General features: G+C 36.1%; 1 protein-coding gene across 1 annotated transcript in view; it reads left to right on the forward strand.

Annotated features, from left to right (window-relative positions):
• Positions 1–25,239, forward strand: part of MAN1A2 (mannosidase alpha class 1A member 2) — a 157,520-nt gene that overhangs the window by 98,474 nt on the left and 33,807 nt on the right. The window contains exons 7-10 of the mRNA XM_069573818.1: positions 4,863–4,986; positions 9,917–10,010; positions 20,651–20,766; positions 24,809–25,028. Coding sequence (XP_069429919.1) covers positions 4,863–4,986; positions 9,917–10,010; positions 20,651–20,766; positions 24,809–25,028 — 554 coding nt within the window. The remainder of the gene's footprint in view (positions 1–4,862; positions 4,987–9,916; positions 10,011–20,650; positions 20,767–24,808; positions 25,029–25,239) is intronic.

Here is a 25,239-nt window from a genome sequence, read left to right on the forward strand (position 1 = left end):
TTATTGAGTTGTGTTTTTCTAGTTAGCTTATAAAAGAGCCTTACAGATTATAGAGTTACTTTTCCCCGCTGTTCTACTACTTGTTTGTTGTTTTTATAATAATTTGTCATCCTTAAGTTTTGATTTTTTATATATTCAAATATGTCTTTTATAACTTTGAGGTTTTCAATGTTGGTTAAAAAGATTATCTTCACCTGTATTTTATAGTCTCCTGGATTTCTGTAAAATGTTTTTATAATAAATATTTTTTAAAATTATCAATATCATGTTGGCTGTAGCTTTTTTTTTTATCAGTTGCCTTTAGCAGATTCAGGAAATTTTTTTTCCTCTAGATAAACTTAAAATAACTTAGAATAAAATTATTCAAAAACTCATTAGATACTATTCTTGCTAGGCTCTTTGTGAGGTGTTTTCACAATCTTAAATGTCTTTAATTTTCCTAACAGTCATGTGAACTAGTTATCATAAAACCTTGTATTATGGATGAGGAAACTGAGTCTCAGAGAAGGAAATCTTGCTCAAGGTCGTTCGGTTCGTTAACGGCAGGAGTAGGAGCCTGTGTGCTACATCAGTATTAAGGTTGTGTCCTCACCTTCTACATGTACTTCAGCTTCTCTACCAAGTCATGTATTACTCTTTTCTGCATACATTTTAGTGGTAACTTTAAGATTCTTGTCTCTGAAAAGCTCATATTTATTCTGTATTTGTCATTCGACTCGCCTAATTTAATATTATTCTAGGTGATACAGAGTTTAAATTAAAATCAACTAGTTCCCTGGTGGCTCAGACAGTAAAGCTTCTGTCTACAATGCAGGAGACCCGGGTTCGATCCCTGGGTCGGAAAGATCTGGAGAAGGCACTGGCAGCCCACTCCAGTACTATTGCCTGGAAAATCCCATGGACAGAGGAGCCTGGTAGGCTGCAGTCCATGGGGTCGGAAAGAGTCAGAGACGACTGAGCAACTTCAGTTTCACTTTCACTAGTGCTAGAAAAGCTGAAACCAAAAGTGTCCATCTTTCTGTGAGAGAAAGATTTATATTTTTCATTTCCTCCTAAAAATAGAGAAGACCCTAGAGAATGGTTTTAGAGTTCTAGTGGGAATAACCATGACTTTCTTGAATAATGAATCTAGACTTGCAGTTCCAACCCTGAGGTAACTTATATCAGGTTAACTCTCCCATCAAAAGTAATCACAAAAGCCCAACAAAATGGTTTGAAGGGATTGGAGAGCAATACCTAAGGGCGAACCCAAAGGGCCTACTTGAAGCTCATCACTGTAGAAAGCTGGCTTTTCCCCTAAGGGTATATTCTAAATTGAGTGTGATTGAGGCCAACCCTAAAACAGTACTCATGTAGAGCAAAGAAGACTGTGATCAGGTCTTGGAACTGCCAAAAGGGCTGAGATACAAGGGATGAGTATCTCAAATCAGGAAGGAATTGCAGAGGAAAAGCCCCAAAATTTATCTACAGATTTTCCTCCTGTTGTTGGCTGATTGTGTACCTGCACATGCATGGGACAAAGAAATAAACTAGAAAACAGCATTTGGAGGCTGAAGGGCAAAGGAGAAAATTTAACAGCTACTGGGTATTGGGAAAGTTGGCTTAAAGCTCAACATTCAGAAAACTAAGATCATGGCATCTGGTCCCATCACTTCATGGGAAATGATGGGGAAACAGTGGAAACAGTGTCAGACTTTATTTTTGGGGGCTCCAAAATCACTGCAGATGGTGACTGCAGCCATGAAATTAAAAGACGCTTACTCCTTGGAAGGAAAGTTATGACCAACCTAGACAGCATATTAAAAAGCAGAGATATTACTTTGCCAGCAAACATCCGTCTAGTCAAGGCTATGGTTTTTCCAGTGGTCACGTATGTGAGTGATGTATGGATGTGAGAGTTGGACTGTGAAGAAAGCTGAGCACCGAAGAATTGATGCTTTTGAACTGTGGTGCTGGAGAAGACTCTTGAGAGTCCCTTGGACTGCAAGGAGATCCACCGAGTCCATCCTAAAGGAGATCAGTCCTGAGTGTTCATTGGAAGGACTGATGCTGAGGCTGAAACTACAGTGCTGTGGCCACCTCATGCGAAGAGTTGACTCATTGGAAAAGGCTCTGATGCTGGGAGGGACTTGGGGCAGGAGGAGAAGGGGACGACAGAGGATGAGATGGCTGGATGGCATCGCAGACTTGATGGATATGAGTTTGGGTGAACTCCAGGAGTTGGTGATGGACAGGGAGGCCTGGCGTGAATTGCAATTCATGGGGTTGCAAAGAATTGGACACAACTGAGCGACTGAACTGAACTGAACTGGTATTGTCTAAGGCTGCCAAGGTGAAGGGCCCTGTGAGGTTGTATGTAAAAATATGAAAAAATGTTTTTAGAACTTAGAGTTTTGGTAGTGCTTATATGCACTATGAATGAAACTTTGAGATAGAAAGTTTTTACATGGAAATGAGATTTTGTATTTATACTTGACTCCACTATAATCCATTCACATTGCTGATGCCTAGGTATTCTTTCCAAATGGTATGCTTTATCCTTTAAATATTATGTTACATTCATTAAAATTCTATATGATATTCCTTCATACTTAAATTTCACCATAGCCAACAGAATTTCTACACAGTCTAGATTATACCCAGCTCTCTAACCTCATCCTATATCATCATTTCTCCTTCCTGAGCTCCAGCCAAACTACATTGTAATTGTTGTTCAGCCAGCTCTTCGTGACCTCATGCAGTGTAGCACGCCAGGCTCCTCTGTCCTCTATTATCTTCTGAAATTTGCTTAAATTCATGTCCATTGAGTTGGTGATGCTGTCTAACTATTTCAACCTCTGCCACCCACTTCTCCTTTTGCTTTAAATATTTCCCAGAATCAGGGTCTTTTCCAATGAGTTGGCTCTTTGCATTAGGTGGCCAAAGTATTGGAGCTTCAGTTTCAACAATAGACTTTGCATTGAATAATCTAGCCACACTAACCAACTTTTTTCCTCAGGGCCATTCCAACTGCTCTTTCCTCTACTGAGAATTCTCTTCTTCCAGATCTACTCATCACTGGCTCCTCCTAATCATTCAGTTCTCAGTTTAAATTGTGTCTTTTTAGAAACTCTTTGAACATTATACATAAAGTCTTTAAACTCATCCTCTATCACTAGTACTCAGTATTCTATTCAACTCAGTATTCTATGTTTAATTTTCTTCATAACAATTATCATTTGTTATGGGAACAGTAATGTTATATGTTAGAGAAGAGAGAAGTTGCTTAGTTGTATCTGACTCTTTGTGACCCCATGGGCTGTAGCCTACCAGGCTCCTACATCCATGGGATTTTCCAGGCAAGAATATTGGAGTGGGTTGCCATTTCCATCTCCAGGGGATCTTCCTGACCCAGGGATCAAACCCAGGTCTTCCACATTGCAGACAGACGTTTTACCCTCTGAGTTCACTGTTATATTTCCCAGATATGAGTAGGTACTTTATATTTGTGAAATGAATGACTGTCCTACACAGTTACTATATCCATATTTCTTCTTTGATTCTCATGTCTGGCTTCGAAAAAATCTGTTATTGGTATTTGCCTTTCATACTTTCAAAAACAGTACAAAAATAGCACCAAAAAAATTAAAGAACTTTAAGGTAGTGGTATCCTGATACCTATTTCAATGTCTTCTCCACACAGATAAATACAACATAGTGTATTGAATTGCCAGTATACAAGTAGATATAAAGAAGAAAGTTTAACAACTACGTGGTACTGAGGAGACAGAGTTAGTATTTGAAGCTGCCATGGTGAAGGGCCCTTGGTAAACACCCAGGCTTTCAGCTGAGATCCCATAGGGCCACTTCCTGGAAGTATAGGTAAAACTAGAATAGTTTTAACCCTTAACAAAGCTCAGAGCCAAGGTTATCTGCCTGTACTCAATCTATGTTTCAGAGGAAGCTTAACTCTCTGGGAAAGAGGATAACATCCAAAGAGTCTGTACTTTTCTTTTCTATAGTTTGGCTTCCAGTAAAAAATTTATAAGACACCCTGGGGAAAAAAAAAAAAAAGATATCCTAGAAATATATCTGCACAAATGAAGTGCACACAAGATTATTCACTATAAAAGTTTTCATAATAGCAAAATACTAGAAATGTGCCAGAGGACCAGTAATAGAGGATTGATTGAAGTATATCTATTTGTATAATATAGTAGTTTTCATACACTATCAGCAGTGGAGGCAAGACAGTTCTTTCTCATGATACTGTCCTGTAACATCAGTGGTCCCAGCATAATAAATGTTGAGTTGTACTTTCAAGGTTTGAAACTACTTAGAATGCCCTCACACATTTTTGTGTGAATGAGACATTTCAATTGAAAATCATTAATGTCATGGAATTCTATGCATTTGTAAGTAAAAATTATAAGAAAGTTGTTTATAAACTTTGGAAAGCCTAATGAGGTACATCTTACCTCATTAAAATGTTACTTAAAATCTAACATACAGAGCAGTAAATACACTTTGCTGTATTTTAAGAAAGGAGGAAAAAGAAGAATATGTATTCGGACTGCTTATTTATGCATAGAAATTTCTATGCTAACATATAAGAAGCTAATGAATGATTATATTGTGGGCTTGTAAGGGGAAGAGAGATGAGAGTGGGGTGAAATACTTAACATAGACGTTTTACATTGTTTTGATTTTTAGGACAAGTGAATATTCTATTCAAAATAATTTTAAAATAGTAAGATTTTAGGTACAATAATCTATTGTGTTGCAATAATTTCTGAGAGAGTTATTTAAATGTTATATACTCATTGAAAAAGTGTTTTGGTCTTTTTCTAATTCTGTCTCCTTTTACCTTTTCTTTCATTCAGTGGAGTAGGACGAAACTGGGGCTGGGCATCTGCAGGTAGCAGCATTCTTGCTGAATTTGGCACACTACATATGGAGTTTGTCCACCTCAGCTACTTGACAGGAAACCCAATTTACTACAAAAAGGTTAGTATTCATGCTTTCTTTTCTTTGTTATAAGAGAATCCTTTAGGTTTTACTCCAGAGATTTGATTAATGCTTAGAAAATATTTGCCTTTTTAAAAATTATATAAAGAAATGTATCATATTTAGAATAGATTTGATATATTTTCTCTTATCTGAGAAGATATAATCACTAGTAGGTTTTCAAGAAATTACATTATAGTCTCTATTTAGCATTGTGCTGAAGTTCCTAGTCAGTATGGTAAAATAAGACAAAGGGAACAAAAAGGTAGATTGAAAAGGAAGAAAGAAAACAGTAATTACTCACAGATTAAATGATTACCTAAAATATTAAGATAATCAGAGGAACCTTACGGGTTACAGCCCATAAGGTTGCAGGAGTCGGACACGACTGAGCAACTGAGACTTTCACTTTCACACTTAAATTATTAAACAAGAGCTTAATTTATATTTTGAATAAAAGATGTACATGATATGCTCTGCTCAGTCGCTTCAGTCATGTCCTACTCTTTGTGACTCCATGGATTGTACCCCGCCAGGTTCCTGTGTCCATGGGATTCTCCAGGCAAGAACAGTGGAATGGGTTGCCATTTCCTCCTCCAGGGGATCTTCCCAACCCAGGGATTAAACCTGTGTCTCCTATATCTCCCCCTGATAGCTCAGTTGGTAAAGAATCCACCTGCAATGCAGGAGACCCTGATCCAATTCCTGGGTTGGGAAGATCCCCTGGTGAAGGGATAGGGTGCTACTCCAGTATTCTTGGGCTTCCCTTCTGGCTCAGCTGGTAAAGAATCCGCCTGCAGTGTGGGAAAGCTGGGTTTGATCCCTGGATTGAGTTGGGAAGATCCCCTGGAGAAGGGAAAGGCTACCCTCCCCAGTATTCTGGCCTGGAGAATTCCATGGACTGTATAGCCCATGAAGTCTCAGAGTTAGACATGACTGAGCAACTTTCACTTCACTTTTCTTATATGACTTTCATTGGCAGGTGGTTTCTTTATCACTAGCGCCACCTGGGAAGCCAAAAGATCAGTATACATATTAAAAGTCAGTAGTATTTCTCTATAGCAGCTGCAGCAGGCAAAAATGTATCACTTATAAAAACATGTCTTATGTAGTAGGAACAAAAGTATAAGTTTTCCACAAGTAAATCTAACAACAGAGAAGCAAAGTTCAAAACTGCTAAATGACACTGAGTTGGCCCTAAGTAAATGGAGAGATGCATTATATTCATATATAAGGAAACATGCAAATGTCAGTTACCTCCAGATTTATCTGTAGCCTCAATTCAATGCCAGTCAGTTTCCCGGTGCCTTTTTTTTTTTTTTTTTAATGAAACTTGACTAGACATTTCTAGAATTTAAACAGGAGAGAAACATTCAAAATACTTCTGAAGAAAAACAGGATGGATGGATTTGTATTACTCAATTATCAACACTACCAATATTAGTGTTGGTGCATAGAGACAAGTAAAACTGATAAACAGAATAAATAGCCCTTAAAGAGCCCCACATATATGTGGAAGTGTGACAATGGTACCTTTGTAGATGATAACGATTCTAGGAGCATTAAAGACGTAAATTTAAAATACAAAATCTAGTAAAGCTGAAAATACATATACTCTATGGCCCAGTCTTTGGTATGTACCTTTACATCATACATATAAAATCATTGTTTGTATTAGCAGTTTATATGATAAGATTCAATACAGCAGTGAAAATTAATTATGGTCACATTAATTAATCAAAAGAGTATATATAATACAATTCTTAAAAAGTTGAAGTAGAGCTGAAGAGAATATTGTTTAGGGATTCAAAAGTGATTTTAATAGAATCAAGATAAGAACGAACACAAAATTCAAGACTGTGACCAAATGGTAAACAGAATAGCAAAGGTTATGTCGTGTTGTATTTCTTAAAATGAGTATGACTAGAATCTCTCTATATAATCCTTTCTGTGTATGAAATATTTTATCAGTCAGAAGAATTTTCAGGTAAAGATAGCAAAAGGGAGCCAAATCACAGAATTTTCCCTTTCTTGATTAAATTAGCAATAACAAGAAAAATAATAAAGACCAGCAAAAATTAATCAGTAACAATGAAAGAAGGAAAGGCTGAAACCTTATGTCATAAACATGTGATAGCCATATAAAATAGAAGATTTCGGCTGTGGTATCTTAAGTCTGTCTCTTGCCCTATCCTGAATCCTTACTGGGCAGAGAAAGAAAGTCTATAAATTCCCGATATTCCCTATTAATCTTACAAGGGAGACCAGTGCCATAGTATACAACTGCCCACAGCTCCAAATGTGTTCTCACGTTCCGTCCTCCGTGAGCACTTAGGCCTCAGGAAATGAGCTAGTACACTAGTATTCCAAATCTTGGTGTATCCTGGAGGGGAGATACACCTCCCCCTGCCCCACCCTACCCACCCCACCACCGCCCCCCCCCCGCCGCCACATGCACACAACAGGAAGGAATTTGAAGACAGCTCAGCTCCACTGTGTCATCCGAAGTTCAGGTTAGCGCTGACCCAGTTGAACATGAGCGAGGTGAAAGAGAAAGCATGGCAATTATGCAGACATGCTGTAGGAGACAAGAGCAGGCTGGTAGATCACAAGTAAGAGACTGATGAAGAGCCCAGTGTAGACGCTACAAAGCCAAAACTAAAATCGTACAGGAAGACAGTAGAGCTACAAAGCAAATTGAGACCTTACATGCTTCTGTAAAACAAATGAACAATATCAAGTAACCTGAACATAGTTGAAAACTGAATTATTGGCATGAAATAAAGGCCAAGAGATAACCATTGTGAAAATAAGGAAAAACATAAAGGGACTTTTTAAAACGATAAATTTGTAAAACAGAAATAATCTAGCATATGATATTTCTTAAGTGGAGAAATCTTAACCTAACGTATAGAAAGCACCTGAAAACAAAAGGAGAAATGGAACTATTAACTTGTTTTTAACAAAATTGAGGTACTTGGTATTTCATGTCACAAAATAGGAAGAAAGGTTGGCATAAGCAATCAAGGTCAGAGCGCGGTTTGGGTAACTGAGGAGAGGATATTGGTGGCTGTAGCTTTCAAAAATAAAAGCTCGTAGAGCAGCTCTTTAAGTGGTACATCTTGAGGTACAAAACCAAATCCTCATTAGCAGCAGTGGGAACAGGTTACAGACTGATGGTAGACTCTTCTTTGAACCCCACTGAATATGATGCGTTGAGAAGCTAGAAAAATAACTCAGTTAAGGATCTCACTGACAAGCTGTAGTTGCACTTGTATACTTTAGTGACAGAAGAGCAATGAATGACATGATTCCCTAGTGCTGCATTTCTGGTTTCTGTTGCCTGATGAGAAACAAAGGCTTAAGGAACCACATTCACATCTGGACTTTACCTACCCTTTTATGTCAGAGCTCTTGTGAACTGCTGACTCAAGAAAAATAGTAATAAGTCATCAAAAAAGAACACATAGAATTTATACAAAAATATTACCAGAAAAAAAGGGAGGGAATGTGAAAAATAAATGATGGCCAAAAGATATTTATCAGAAAACAGAAATTAAAGACCTGACCAAACATCACTATGAGAGAGAAGATAATGAAGCTCTCATTTATGTGAAACCAGAATATAAACAGAGATACAGGTACGCAGAGATAATAAGATACCGTATCAGTAATAGAGTGTAAGAAAAAATCAAATTATAGTCAAAATGAAGGACAAAATGGAAACAATACAAAGAACGCATTCAAAACATAGTGAGAGACTTGGAAGGCAAAATGGAGATAAGCTAGTGAACATGGAAATTAAAAGATAGGTAAAAAGGTTTGCAAAGGAAATGATAGATGTGGAAAAGAAGCAGAGGGGATTCAATGTATGCATAATTTTCAGAAGACGAGAGAACTGACTAAACCTGGTTCATGGATTATTCAGATTGAGATTGTTGTACACAGATTTGTTAGAACACAAGTAATAAGCATCCCTGAGCCAATTCCTAGAATTCCGTGATGACAGAATCCAGTTGAATAAAAGAAGATTGGAAACTGTGAGTTAAAAGGGTTAGTGCTGTGCTCAAGTCCAGAAAATAGTGAAGTGTATGTATAAGGCCCTGTGAATAAAAAAATGTTTCCTGAAGTCATTTATGCCAACTAGGTTATCATTCAGATGTGATGATAACATTCTAAAACAAGAATACAAGAAAGAACACCTTTGTGCTTAAAAAAAAAATTTTTTTAAGCACTTAAAAAATCCATCATCCAATCTAGAGATGAATCAAAATGAAGTCCCTGGAAAAGTCTCCAGCTTCTTAATATATTTCATGATTCCCCCCCCTTAACTTAAGGAATACCTTTTAGGATTTGGAAGTTTAGGAATTCTAGGAATTTAGGGATGTCTATTAGGGGATCAATATTTAAAGTTCAGCAATTTAGTTTTACTTTTTCATCTATTAACTTCAGAGTGGTTTCATACTTTTTATTACAAATATTCTATTATGATTATATTTTTATGAAATTGTTTCTGTTCTTAACATTTAGTTATGTACATATTGAATATGTCTAGAATAATGTTTACCAGTGATGTTTCTGATGACTATTTCTGGAGAGTAGAATGTTGAAATTTAAATTGGTTTCTATGCCCTTTTCTTTGTGTTTTACTGTTGCTTATTTATTATTTTTAAATAATGCTCAGGCTTCTCCGTCCATGGGATTTTCTAGGCAAGAGTACTGGAGTGGTATGCCATTGCCTTCTCCGCATATTCTATCTTATAAAAATAATGAGTCATTTAAAAAAGAGAAGACTTACTGTCTGTCTCACACACACACAGTCGGGGGGTAGGAGTGTAGGTTCTGAGTGAGGGGGGAAAAAACCAAAACCCAGATTAATATAAAACTTTAGTGTTTTTTTCTTCATGATTGCATTCTTTATTTTGCTTAGGTCATGCACATTCGGAAACTACTTCAGAAAATGGATCGTCCAAATGGTCTTTATCCAAATTATTTGAACCCAAGAACAGGTCGCTGGGGTCAGTGTAAGTATTTCTATTACAACTGATGCTCTGTTGAAAGATAGTCTGAAAACTTGTGCTTGATGTAGTGATAAGTACACTACATGTAGTATTAGAAACCCCAGATTGTATATAACCTATGATCTGTCCTGTAACCTTGGGCAAGTTTCTCATCTCTTGTAGTTTCAGTTTTTACATTTTTAAAATGGAAATAGTAATAACCCATCTCACGAGAGTATTTTATTTCATGTATGTGTAGGTACTTTGCTAAAATATAGTGTGACGTTTGCAAAGGGTTATACTTTTAAGCCCTTATTTGTAAACTGTATCTTGGTATAAATAAGAGCATTGCTTGAGATAAGTATTTAGTTAAGTAATATGAAGAAGAGTTGTGTGTGTTAAATGACTAGAAAATAGTGTGCTTGCTCTTAGACAAGCCACATCTGATCATTCGTTTTAAAAGGTAACAGTGACAGACTTTATTTTCTTGGGCTCCAAAATCACTGCAGATGGTGACTGCAGCCATGAAATTACAAGACACTTGCTCCTTGAAAGAAAAGCAAGCGTCTATGACAAACCTAGACAGCATATTGCAAAGCAGAGACATTTCTTTGCCAACAAAGGTCCGTGTATTCAAAGCTATGGTTTTTCTGGTAGTCCTGTATGGATGTGAGACATGGGCCATAAAGAAGGCTGAGTGCTGAAGAACTGATGCTTTTGAACTGTGGTGTTAAAGAAGACTCTTGAGAGTCCCTTGGACTGCAAGGAGAAAAATCAGTCCATCCTAAAGGAAATCAGTCCTGAATATTCATTGGAAGGACTGATGCTGAAGCTGAAGCCCCAGTACTTTGGCTACCTAATGCAATAAGTCAACTCATTAGAAAAGACCCTGATGCTGGAAAGATTAAAGGCAGGAGGAGAAGGGGGCGACAAAGGATGAGATGGATGGATGGCATCACCAACTCAATGGACATGAGTTTGAGCAAGCTCTGGGAAATGGTGAAGGACAGGGAAGCCTGGCGTGCTACAGTCCATGGGGTCACAAACAGTCGGACGTGACTGAGTGAACAACAGCGTCAGTGTCTGTTATTTACCAGGCTTTTGGATGAGACTGGAGATTGGGAAAGAATATATAGGACTTTGAATTCAGGCAGCTCTCAGGCTAGCAAGCAGCCTTTATATAATGAAATAAATGTTGTAGTAGAGGAAATGTACCAGTAGTTAGGTGAGACTGTGGTAGAAGTGATTTCCTCTGTCTTGGGAGACTGTGTTTTGTTTGGGAAGGGGGTGATGATATCTCATTAGAGTTTTAGAACTGATCTTTGAAGGAAGTGATTTTTCAGAAACATTAAACAAAGTTTTCATGAAAAACATGAAACTAATCTCTTATAGTTAGTTTATGAAAAAGCAAAACACAAATGGACAGTATACAGACGTTCCTGTTTAATCCTAAGAGTGGTGCTAACGAAGATAAGTGACACAGAGACAATGCACTCCTTCTGTGCTACTTGAGTAGAATGTACAAAAGACTGCTATGTTTAGTACCATATTTGTAGCATCTCCTTAGTTTGGTCATCAGAGACCTTTGTTGCTGTCTTTCCACTTTCCTGTGTCCCTAAGCAAATCAGTGAAGCTTTTAAACAGAAGATACTGTTCTTTTTCTATTAAATTGATAAACAGAATGGACACATTCCAGTATATCTAGTGCTTCAGAAAATATGAAAATTTGTATGACCTTTGAAGCAGTGACTCATTTCTAGACATTTATTCCAAAAAATTTTCAGACCTGTGTGTGTATGTGTGTCTGTGTATGCATACATATATATGTGTGTACACACACACACATATATATATAATAGGGATAATTTGGAAACATTCTAAAGCACTCCTATTCATTGGAACTTTCTGTGATAAAGAAAATGTTCTGTTTAATTAGCTATTTGTGACTAAAGCCTACCACATTGGACAGTGCAGTTTTTAAACTTCTTGTGAAAGAGATTTGGTTAGGTTATATCCCTCCAGATGTGATATACTATATAGATATTAAAAGTTATGTTATTAGAATACTTGACATAGATAAATATGAAGTATCTAGAAAGATATTTGGGAGAAGGAAATGGCAACCCACTCCAGTATTCTTACCTGGAGAATCCCATGGGCAGGGGAGCCTAGTAGGCTGCCGTCTATGGGGTCGCACAGAGTCGGACACGACTGAAGCGACTTAGCGTGCACACATGCGTTGGAGAAGGAACAGGCAGCCCACTCCAGTATTCTTGCCTGGAGAATAGTGTGGACAGGGGAGCCTGGTGGGCTGACGCCTGTGCGGTTGCACAGAGTCGGACACGACTGAGGCGACTTAGCAGCAGCAGCGGCAGAAAGATATTTAGGAAAAAAGAGAAAACAAACACCACGAGAATAGGAACCAGAGTGTTCCCTGTGGTTTTTTTTCTGAATGTTTGTTTTTATTTTCTAGTTTTGTTTACCTCTGTTAACCTAATCTGATAATGGATATCTGTTACTCTTGAAGTAAAAGCATTTTTAAATAAGATGAAGATGCTGTCTTGCACACCAAAATATTAGAATACTGAAAAATAAACCACTGTTTGAGAATTACCAGCCTTTCAAATGACCAACAGTATCTCATTGATGGCATCTTAATTAAAATTATAACTCTTTCTCTTCGTCAAATGGTATTGTAAAAACTGGATAGCCACATGAAAAGGAATGAAGTTGGGTCCTTACCTTATACCACATTCAAAAATTAAGTCAAAATGCATCAAAGACCCTAAATTTAAGAACCAAAACTATAAAACTCTTAGAAGGACAAATCTTCATGACCTTGGATTTGGCAGTGACTTCTTCAAAAGTATAGGCAACAATAGAAAAAATAAACTGGATTTCATTAAAGTTAGAAACATTTGTGTATCAAAGGATATTATTATGAGATTGAAAGACAACCCACAGAATGAGAGTTTATTTGTAAAGAAATAATACTTGCAAACCATATATCTGATAAGGGTTTAATATCCAGAATGTATAAAGAACTTCTCAAACTCATGTTGAAACTCAACAGCAAAAAGACAAACGCTCAATTAAAAAGTGGATAAAGAACTTGAATAGAGTTTTCTCCAAAGAAGATATTCAAATGGAAAATAAACACTTGAAAAAAATGCTCAACATCATTATTCATTAGGAAAATGCAAATCAAAGCATAATGAGATGTCACTTCATACCTACTAGGAAGATTGTAATCAAAAGGACAGATAAGTGTGGGTGAGGATGTGGAAAAATTGGGACCCTCTCATACTACTAGTAAATGTAAAATGGTGTAGCCATTGTGAAAAACAGTTTGGTGGTTTCACAAAAAGTTAAGCATAAAATTCCATATGATCGAGCAATTCAACTGCTAGATAGATACCCAAAAGATTTGAAAGCAAAGACACAGAGAGATATTTGCATGCCAGTGTTCACGGCAACATTATTCACAATACTGGTGGAATCGAGAAGTAAGTAAGTAAAGTCACTCAGTCGTGTCCAACTCTTTGCGACCCTGTGGACTGCAGCCCACCACGGGGTCGCAAAGAATCGGGCTGCAGCCCACCACGGGGTCGCAAAGAGTCGGACACGACTGAGTGACTTTACTTACTTACTTCTCAATTCCACCAGTATTGTGAATAATGTTGCTGTGAACACTGGCATGCAAATAGCTCTCTGTGTCTTTGCTTTCAAATCTTTTGGGTATCTATCTAGCAGTTTAATTGCGCGATCATATGGATTTTATGCTTAACTTTTTCTGAAACCACCAAACTGTTTTTCACAGTGGCTACACCATTTTACCATTTACTAGTGTCCTTCAAATGGATAAATAAAATGTGGTATATACATACAGTGGTATGTTTTTTAATTATAAAAATGAATGAAGTTCTTATACATGCTACAATATAGATGAACGTTGAAAATATTATTCTAAAATGAAAGCCAGTTGCAAAATGACAAATATTATATAATTCCAGTTATATCAAACAGCTAGAGTAGTCAAATTTAGAGAGACAGAAAGTGTATTGGGAGTTATCAGGGGCTTGGCTGAGAGGAGAACGGAGTTATTGCTTAATAGGTACGACATTTCTGTTTGGGGTGATGAGAAAGTTTTGGAAATAATGACAATGTTTGTACCACATTGTAAATGTAATTAATGCCACTGAATAGTACACTTAAAAAATGGCAACATTCATGTTATATGCATATATTTACCACAGTAAAACTTACAGTAAAAAACAATTCTTTTATTCATCCTTGTTTTTTTCCCATAAAATGAATCCAGATTACTTCTTTAGAACTTCTTCACCCGCAGCAGTTATTAATTTTGAGAATCTTGCAAAAAGAACTATTAACTGGTTGTTTTGGCAAGAGGTCTTTACAATTTTAGGGGAGCTACCCTGATATCCCTTTAGCAGCTGCAGTCCTTATTAAATTGTTCAGTTTGTTCCTTTTGGTGTTTCTGTATATTTCATATCAGCTTCTGAAAAGTATATCAAATTCCATTATTATCTTTGAGCAGTAGGCATCTGTCATAACTATAAATAGTCTGCAAAACAAACTGAATTGAACTGAAATTTAACAATTCAGCTTTGGCTAACTGTATTATAATTAGAGTAATGATAATGTCTGTAACATGCACATAGCAATCACAGAAGAATTATGGTAATTACCTTCAGGAAAAGTACTTAGCAACAGATATAAAAGAATGTAGTAAGCAACCTAGATTTAAAGGCACATCATTAATATCTTTTTTTTTTTTGCTTCATTTTTTCACTAGTTTTCTAAATACAGTACTTAACCTATGCCATTTAATGACTTAAGTGAAAAAGATATAGGAAACTTATCATTACTGATTCATTAAATTTCATACTACTGATTTAAAATGTGAAAAAAGTAAGAATGGGTATAATACTTGGAGTTGAAAGACTAATCCAGGTTTTTCTGCCTAATAATTTAGGTAACTTAATTAACCTCATGCCTTTGTTCCTTCATCTGTTATTTGTACTTATTTTATTAAGACAGTTAGGTGAATCATAGTTATGAGATAATGAATATATTTTAAAAATACTTCATAAACTATAAAGCATATGATACAGATATGTTTATTTAGTTCAGTTCAGTTCAGTCTCTCAGTCGTGTCCGACTCTTTGCGACCCCGTGAATCGCAGCACACCAGGCCTCCCTGTCCATCACCAACTCCCCGAGTTCACTCAGACTTGCGTCCATCGAGTAAGTGATGCCATCCAGCCATCTCATCCTCTGTCGTCCCCTTCTCCTCCTGCCCCCAATCCCTCCCAGCATCAGAGTCTTTTCTAATGAGTCAACTCTTCGCATGAGGTGGCCAAAGTACTGGAGCTTCGGCTTTAGCATCATTCCTTCCAAAGAAATCCCAGGGCTGATCTCCTTCAGAATGGACTGGTTGGATCTCCTTGCAGTCCAAGGGACTCTCAAGAGTCTGTTCCACCACCGCAGTTCAAAGGCATTAATTCTTCAGCGCTCAGCCTTCTTCACAGTCCAACTCTCACATCCATACATGACCACTGGAAAAACCATAGCCTTGACTAGGCGGACCTCAGTTGGAAAAGTAATGTCCCTGCTTTTGAATATGCTATCTAGGTTGCTCATAACTTTTCTTCCAAGGAGTAAGCATCTTTTAATTTCATGGCTGCAGTCACCATCTGCAGTGATTTTGGAGCCCGAAAAAATAAAGTCTGACACTGTTTCCACTGTCTCCCCATCTATTTCCCATGAAGTGATGGAACTGGATGCCATGATCTTCGTTTTCTGAATGTTGAGCTTTAAGCCAACTTTTTCACTCTCCTCTTTTACTTTCATCAAGAGGCTTTTTAGTTCCTCTTCACTTTCTGCCATAAGGGTGGTGTCATCTGCATATCTGAGGTTATTGATATTTCTCCCGGCAATCTTGATTCCAGCTTGTGTTTCTTCCAGTCCAGCATTTCTCATGATGTACTCTGCATAGAAGTTGAATAAGCAGGGTGACAATATACAGCCTTGACGTACTCCTTTTCCTATTTGGAACCAGTCTGTTGTTCCATGTCCAGTTCTAACTGTTGCTTCCTGACCTGCATACAGGTTTCTCAAGAGGCAGGTCAGTTGGTCTGGGATTCCCATCTCTTTCAGAATTTTCCACAGTTTATTGTGATCCACACAGTCAAAGGCTTTGGCATAGTCAATAAAGCAGAAATAGATGTTTTTCTGGAACTCTTGCTTTTTCCATGATCCAGCAGATGTGGGCAATTTGATCTCTGGTTGCTCTGCCTTTTCTAAAACCAGCTTGAACATCAGGAAGTTCACGGTTCACATATTGCTGAAGCCTGGCTTGGAGAATTTTGAGCATTACTTTATTAGTGTGTGAGATGAGTGCAATTGTGCGGTAGTTTGAGCATTCTTTGGCATTGCCTTACTTTGGGATTGGAATGAAAACTGACCTTTTCCAGTCCTATGGCCACTGCTGAGTTTTCCAAATTTGCTGGCATATTGAGTGCAGCACTTTCACAGCATCATCTTTCAGGATTTGGAATAGCCCAACTGGAATTCCATCACCTCCACTAGCTTTGTTCGTAGTGATGCTTTCTAAGGCCCACTTGACTTCACATTCCAGGATGTCTGGCTCTAGATGAGTGATCATACCATCGTGATTATCCAGATCGTGAAGATCTTTTTTGTACAGTTCTTCTGTGTATTCTTGCCACCTCTTCTTAATATCTTCTGCTTCTGTTAGGTCCATGCCATTTTTGTCCTTTATCGAGCCCATCTTTGCATGAAATGTTCCCTTGGTATCTCTAATTTTCTTGAAGAGATCTCTAGTCTTTCCCATTCTGTTGTTTTCCTCGATTTCTTTGCATTGATCGCTGAAGAAGGCTTTCTTATCTCTTCTTGCTATTCTTTGGAACTCTGCATTCAGATGCTTATATATTTCCTTTTCTCCTTGGCTTTTCACTTTTCTTTTCACAGATATTTGTAAGGCTTCCCTAGACAGCCATTTTGCTTTTTTGCATTTCTTTTCCATGGGGATGGTCTTGATCCCTGTCTCCTGTACAATGTCGTGAACCTCATTCCATAGTTCATCAGGCACTCTATCTATCAGATCTAGGCCCTTAAATCTATTTCTCACTTCCACTGTATAATCATAAGGGATTTGATTCAGGTCATACCTGAATGGTCTAGCGGTTTTCCCTACTTTCTTCAATTTCAGTCTGAATTTGGCAATAGGGAGTTCATGATCTGAGCCACAGCCAGCTCCTGGTCTTGTTTTTGTTGACTGTATAGAGCTTCTCCATCTTTGGCTGCAGAAAATATAATCAATCTGATTTCGGTGTTGACCATCTGGTGATGTCCATGTGTAGAGTCTTCTCTTGTGTTGTTGGAAGAGGGTGTTTGCTATGACCAGTGCATTTTCTTGGCAAAACTCTTATTAGTCTTTGCTCTGCTTCATTCCGTATTCCAAGGCCAAATTTGCCTGTTACTCCAGGTGTTTCCTGACTTCCTACTTTTGCATTCCAGTCCCCTATAACGAAAAGGACATCTTTTTTGGGTGTTAGTTCTAAAAGGTCTTGTAGGTCTTCATAGAACCGTTCAACTTCAGCTTCTTCTGTAAACCCTGCCAATAATTCACATATCTAAAAATCATGGCCTCCAAACGGTGATGACAAGACATTTACCTTTCCAAGATTTTTCTCATTAGTTCATCTACTTTAATTTTTTGTTTTCTTCTCCTGCTCATTTGTTAATCCTTAGATCTACAACATATTGAGAAATATATGTGTGAGGCCAAAGTGCAAAATTTTTAAATGCCCTACATATTATTTTAATTACTTTTATAACTCTTATGTTCCAAAGGACCATTTGTGTCTTTTGATCATGTCTTACATGTTGTCTGAGTGAACTCCACGATGGCTCAGATATGTTTTTATAAATCCCAATTTTATAACTCCCAAAGGTATACCGCTAACTTATCTCTCTGGATTTCCATGTTTTTTATACCCATTTAGATATCCATTTAGTCCCTCAGATTCATCATGCCCAGGATTCAGACTCCTTCCACTTTAAGTCATTCCCCCCTCTAATATTCCCAATTTCAGGGAAGAGTGCCGCTGTTCATTAAGTCATTTGCCTCAGCAAGAAATCTAGACTTCATCCATGACTTCTCTTTCTTCACCCCTCAGTAAATACCTGATAGATATCAAACCAAAAGACTATGGTAGAGTCAGGAAAGATAGATTATTTTAAGGTGTTAATAATAAGAGGTAGTTTCAGTTGACAGGTAGAAGTTAGAGATAAACCAAGAGAGAGATTCCTGAAAAGGAAAGAGAAATAGTGTTCAGAGCTAGGCAGAGTGTATACAGTTGAGAAGGAACATTTTTTCCTCTTTAACAGGCAAGAGAAACAGATAAATTAATAGATGGGGGTACAGATAGTTGAAAGATGCATTTTTGGGGTCAGTGATCCGTATTTTTTCTGTGAATTTGAAGTTTTGTTTGTCTGCTGAGATGAGGAAGAGGTAGAGCTGTAGAGGTCTTTTTTATTATTATTCTTTATTTAATTTCCCATGTTGGGTCTTAGTTGCAGCACGCAGGATCTTCGTTCCAGAGCACGGACTCTCCAGTTGTGGCACATGAGCTCTGGGACACACAGGCTCAGTAGTTGCAGCACACGGGCCTAGTTGCTCTGTGGCACATGGGTCTTAGTTCCACAACCAGGGATCAAATGCACATCCCCTGCATTGCAAAACAGATTCTTAACCACTAGACTGCCAGGGAAGTCCCTTAGAGGTCTTTTGAAAAAGAGATTTAAAATCTCTGCTTTACGGAATGGGAAAGATCACAAATTAAGGGGTCATAGAAAACTTGACAAGCAGTGCAGAGGTTCTCATTGATGGTGAAAATGGTGAATTTGAGGATAATAGAAAGGTAGACTCTCAGGTGGGCTGATATTTTACTGGCTGGGTGCAATAGGTGAGTAAAGATCACCTGTTGCTTCCTTTCCTATCCAGCCTAGACTGTATAGTATCTGAACCAATGTGAGAATACCTTTAGTCTTCTGTGTTATCTGTCCTACAAATCCAATGCTTGTATCAACTCAGCTGTGTACCTTTTTCATTCATCTATAGTCAGCTGAGCATTGCTCATGAAAATCATCAATAATAAAGGTTAAAGTCACTACAAATTTGTAACAAAACTGGGTCCTAGTGTCTTGGACAGTAAAGAATCTGCCTGCAATGCAGGAGACCTGGGTTCGATCCCTGGGTCAGGAAGAGCCCCTGGAAAAGGAAATGGCAACCCGCTCCAGTATTCTTGCCTGGAAAATCCCATGTACAGAGGAACTTGGTAGGCTTGCAAAGAGTCAGACACAACTGAGTGACTAAGATGACTACAAATTTATAATTTCCAATTCTAACTGGATTACCAGTACCCCTGACAGCTCTAACATTGATCAGTTTGCTTTCTTTTTCTTTACTCTCTTTAAATCTTCTGTATAAAACTTCTATCCATCCTCATCTGTCTTTTCACCATTTCTTTTTAATTTCTGCACAATTTTAGTGTTTATGTATGTCTTTAGTAAAAAGTATTTATATAGATTAAGAAGATAGAATTTAAAAAAATTGCAGAGTGTGTCTCAGTTTATTTTAAAAGATGAATTAAAACAAATTAGGTTTGTTGATGTTACTGATCAATTTGGACTGATTCCAAATATCCTTTTTATTTTGTTTACTTGCTTTTGTAAAAACAGTTTTATTAAGGTAAAATTGACATACAATAAGCTGTATGTGTTTGAAGTATACAGTTCAATAAGCTTTAAAATAAGTATATACTTATGAAACTATCACTCCAATCAAAATAATGAACATATGTTCACCCCAAAAGACTTCCTCATACGCCTTTGTGATTTTTTCTCCTACTCCTCTTCTCACTCCTTTCTCAAGCAACCAGTGATCTGCTTTCTATCATTATAGATAGGTTTGTATTTTTTAGAATCTTCTATAAATGCAATCCTTTGTATGTACTTATATTTTTTCTGGCTTCTTTAACTCAGCATAATTATTTTGAGTTTCATCCATGTTGTATGTATCAGTAGTTCTGAATATAATCCCAGTTTGTGGAATTTGTTTATCCATTCACCTGTTGATGGACATTTGGGTTATTTTCACTTTGGGGCTGTTACAGATAAAGTGCTGTGAACACACAAGCCTTCTAGTGGATGTATGTCCTTTTTTTTCTCATGAGTAAAAATCCAAGGGTGGAATATTTATATTTTATGGTAGGTATATATGTTTATCTTTTAAAGAAACTGCCAAATTGTTTTCCAAAGTGGATGTACCATTTTACATTCCCGTCAGTGGTGTTCTTCCACGTACTCATCAATACTTGAAAAAGACCGTGTAAAATATCACATCCAGCAGAAAAAGATTTTCTAGAAAATTGGGTTCAGATGTAGAGAAGAGTGATTATGGTACCCTCCTACTGGATTAAATTTGAAGTATGTTGGCAATAGGGCTGTCAAAATAATGTTTAAATTATTGATACATAATATAGTCATTGTAATTAAAAAATATTTTTTGTCCTCTATCTTCTCTTTCTTCCGTCTCCATCCTTTTTCTGTTGCAGATCATACATCAGTTGGCGGGCTAGGAGACAGTTTTTATGAGTACTTACTAAAAGCATGGTTGATGTCAGATAAAACAGACCATGAAGCCAGAAAAATGTATGATGATGCTGTTGAGGTAATTATTATCGGAACATTTACCTGCTTAACATCTCAAATATATTATGTATTTGATAGAAATTGATGAACATTCTGTACATATTTTATTATTTACATTCACTTAGAGTTTGTTAGTATTTCAATATAATAGTCATATATTGTTTTCCTTTATTGTAGCACTTTAATTGTTGGAGAATTTAGTGTAGCATATTTATGTATGAAAATTTATTTCAGTTATTTGTAGCTATTTTCTGCAGAGCCTGAAAAAACTTTTGACTTAACATACTTTTCCATAAACATTTCTATTTTGAAATGACCAATTAAACCTACACATCGAGAGCCTTATAGGTGAAATGTGAGGACAAAACTCTTATAATATTTTTTATATTTTATAGTATTTGCACTGTTCTGATTCCTTTTACATATGTGAAATCGTTTAATCTTCTCTACCGTTTTACTCATGAGACCTCAGGGTGCAGAGAAGTAAAGTTTGCATAGCTTAGTTAGTGATGGAACCCATATCTGAACAGTCTAGGTCCAGAGCCTGTACTCTTAACCCCTCTTCTATATTTTATATTTATGTAACCTTGTGCTACAGTGTTGTGGTAATTTAAAATCGGGACAGATTTCATTCTTGGAAACACTTATATGTGGCATTTCCAAGTGTTAGTCACTTTATAAATTATTTGCTTCTGATCTAGTATAAACCCATATTCCTTTAATCATTTAACCACTTTTAAAGTTGTATATTTTATACACAGCAACACCATTCTGACTCTAGTCAATGACCCATACTCAGAGTTATAGTTCTTTTGTCTTTAAGTTAAACCAAGGGTCTTATTACCCATATATATCCTCACTTTCTAAGGAACTAATCTCTGTAGTTTTATAAAAATGCACAGGAGTTGAACTGATATGTTGCATTGTACTGGTTTGCCTACCATAGGTATAAATGTTTCTTGAAGGAGTGTGTTGACTAAGAAAATGAACTAAATTATAATCAGGAATCTGTACTTTAGTAGATGACTTCTAAAATTCGTTATGAAGACTTACATTTTGAAAAGTTGAAGAATTTTATTCTGTTATTAAACTTTAAACCTAGAAATTTTTATGATGCAGGTATAAAGTTACTATCTAGGAAGAATGTAGTATTTTTAGTATCATAGTGTTGAAAATAGCCACCCATATCAACCCCACTAGATTGTGGCTTCTTTGAAGACAGACTAATTTATTTCTTATTGTCTTGCATGACCTGAAACAATAGGTATTCAGTAAGTATTTGATAAATGAGTGTATTTAATATTTTTATTTTTGATAAAGTGTGACATGTCATATATTGTGTAATCATTTTTTCCTTCATAGTTTGCTGCTTTCTTATAATAATTTAAATCTGAAAACATTTTCTCTTTTATTTTTAATAATTTTTCCTACAGGGAAAAGAACATATTTGTCCTTGTTTTAAAATTATATATATTAATACTTTTAAAAGGATGATGCCTGTTTTGAAAGTTAATCTCATAAATTAAAATTTATTTTCCATGAATCATCTGCTATATAAGTTATATGTCCTAATTTTCTTTCTATATTTGTTTTCTGTATCCTGTTTTTATTAGTCCTTATGTCGAAAATGGGTACCTATTAAATAACCAGTTAGCTAACTTTCATTTTGAGACGTGTATGCAGTTTTTGCAATGTTAATTATCTTTGATAACAATTATGTTTGAAGATAAAGTATATACAGATAGTAAAATTAATGACATGTTATATGCATGGAGGAGATAGGAATGATAATGAATTTTAAGATTCATTCTAATTTAAGATAAATCATTTGTAAATTTGTCTTTCTAAACTAGTGTATTTAAATTATTCCATCCTCGTCTGGCCTTCCTCTATACTTATAGGTATCCACATCCCTGGTTCTTACATGTTAGCTTTCTTTTTAAAAATTGTGTAGTTATGGATTTTATATTCTGATCAAGTTTATATTTAGTCCTTATTTGAAATAGCAAAAACTGTACCTTTTATTCGGTCCTTTTGGAGCATTACTTTCTTGCTCACACTTGTTCAAAAAATGTCAAACTTCTGAATGGCAGTTACTCTTAAATTGAACTCTTAGGCTTTTGTCTCATTTTTAGAGACAAGGGAGCTGTGCAAGAAATTTTAGGAGTCTGTAAGAGAATTGTTGGTACAAAGTCCTGTCTTTACCCGCCTTCTACTTTAACCCCAGCAGGCCAATGGGGATATGTTTAGATATCTTTTACTCATAACACAGTAAGATTTATATTACTATAAATAGTAATTAACTATAAATTACTATAAAAATTACTATAAATATATTTGTATTACTATAAATCTACTATACTATATTACTGTGATGAGCAGAAGTAACAAAGTGATACAAATATCACACAAAGATTTAGAATCTAAACTATGGATATTGTCCTTTAGGCATTTAATGGGTGCCATATATATATACACACATATATACAGGCTTCCCTCGTAGCTCAGTTGGTAAAGAATTGCCTGCAATGCAGGAGACTCCAGTTCAATTCCTGGGTTGGGAAGATCCATTGGAGAAGGAATAGGCGTTCCTCTCCAGTATTCTGGCCTGGGGAATTCCGTGGACTGTATAGTCCATGGGCTCTTTGGAGTTGGATACAACTGAGCGACTTTCACTTTCACTTTATATATGGAAAACATGCTGGATACCATGAGGTCCAGAAAGATTAAAAAAAAAAACATTGTCCTTGTATTCAAAAGGAGGTAATCTTTTCATTATAAAAACTAATTTTTCATTTGTGCTTGAGTATTACAGTTAAAGCAACAATGAATGTTTATTATCATTATGATTATCAGCTACCCCTCTTTGCTCAACAGGCTACATAAAATTATCAAAGAGTACTATTTATTTAGAAAATGACTTAAACAATCGTTGAAGGCATCCTGCAGGGCTTGTGGAGTGTAAGATGATGAATAAGGCATAGTCCTTACATTTCTGTAAAACAAACATTATTGTGACAAAGAATATAGAAAAAACATTTGAAAGCTGATCGTTATTGAGCTTGTCAGAGAACAGCCCATAATAAATATAAGTTGAGTCTTAGTACCTTTTATTATCAGAGAAGTATAATATTTAATCATGTATAATAATTTCTACTAAAGAGAATTAAATTAATGTGGTTCCTTATAGTTTCACAAAGAAAGTGAAGAATTAATCTTTAGCCCCTCTCAACAAAATCTAAGAACATGGTCCAAAGGAACAAAGCTCTTAAAATTTTTCATTTTTAAAATTAAGCGTGATTGTTGGACTCTACTTTGTGTTATATTCAGGTTTAATAAAGATTTCTCTCATCATTCCCATTCCTTTAAGTAAAGTTGACATTTCAGAAGAAGTAAAATTGACATTTTAGGAGAATGGATAAAATTGATATTATCTCATGGCCTCTCTTAACCATGGCACAGCCTCCAAAACAAACGCCTGAGTTTTTGAAGTAAGGGACTAAGGAGTTATGTTTGAACTTTCAGTTTATTTTTCAAAATTTTATAACATTAAGATATTTCACCTACTAAACCTTCTTAAAATACTTGAACAATTATATGAAAAAGAAGCCATTTTAACTAATTATCAAAATCATATTTTTCTGTTTAACCTGAGTGTTAATCTTTCTCTTCCCATTTTGTTGTATGAAATAGAAAATAAGTTAGCAGGGTCTCTGAGTTATAACTTGTCATCCTGACCTCAACTGCCTGATTATTATGCATTTCATTTAGAGCAAGAAGAAGAAAAACAGTAATATGAGTAATGTTATGTTGAAAGGTAATCTTCAGGCCAGTCTCCTCTCTCCCACCTTGTCTCATTATAGTAGTGATTGAAATACTTATTTAAGATTATATGTAACTTGATTGTTCATTCCCAAACTTAATTATTGTAAATTAAGTCTTTCAGTTCAGGATAGTTACTGCTTTGTAGAATATCGTCTTACCAAGGTTTTGTGCCAGAAGGATGTGGTAAATCTGAATACTAACACTCTAAAATTTTGAATATCTACTCTTTCTTATAGGCTATAGAAAAACATCTTATTAGGAAGTCTCGTGGAGGTCTTACCTTTATTGGAGAATGGAAGAATGGGCACTTGGAAAAGAAGATGGGGCATTTGGCCTGCTTTGCTGGGGGAATGTTTGTACTAGGAGCAGATGGTTCCAGAATGGATAAAGCCGGACATTATTTAGAGCTAGGGGCGGAAATTGCACGTACATGTCACGAGTCCTATGACAGAACTGGTAAGACTATTAATAATGCTAATTGTTTAGTTTAAAATAATCTTAAGATAAAAATATGTCCAGAAATTAGAAGGAAAATAAATAGGCATTTTTCACTTCAAAATAATTTATTCTAACATAGTAAATTATTTTTTTAAACTTGAATTTTAATTCTAAATACGTGTTCCTGAATATTTTTTTAAATTATTATTCTGAATTCTGTTTTTTTAAA

The sequence above is a fragment of the Ovis canadensis genome, chromosome 1, assembly GCF_042477335.2.
Source record: "Ovis canadensis isolate MfBH-ARS-UI-01 breed Bighorn chromosome 1, ARS-UI_OviCan_v2, whole genome shotgun sequence".
In the NCBI taxonomy this organism is placed as follows: Eukaryota; Metazoa; Chordata; class Mammalia; order Artiodactyla; family Bovidae; genus Ovis; species Ovis canadensis.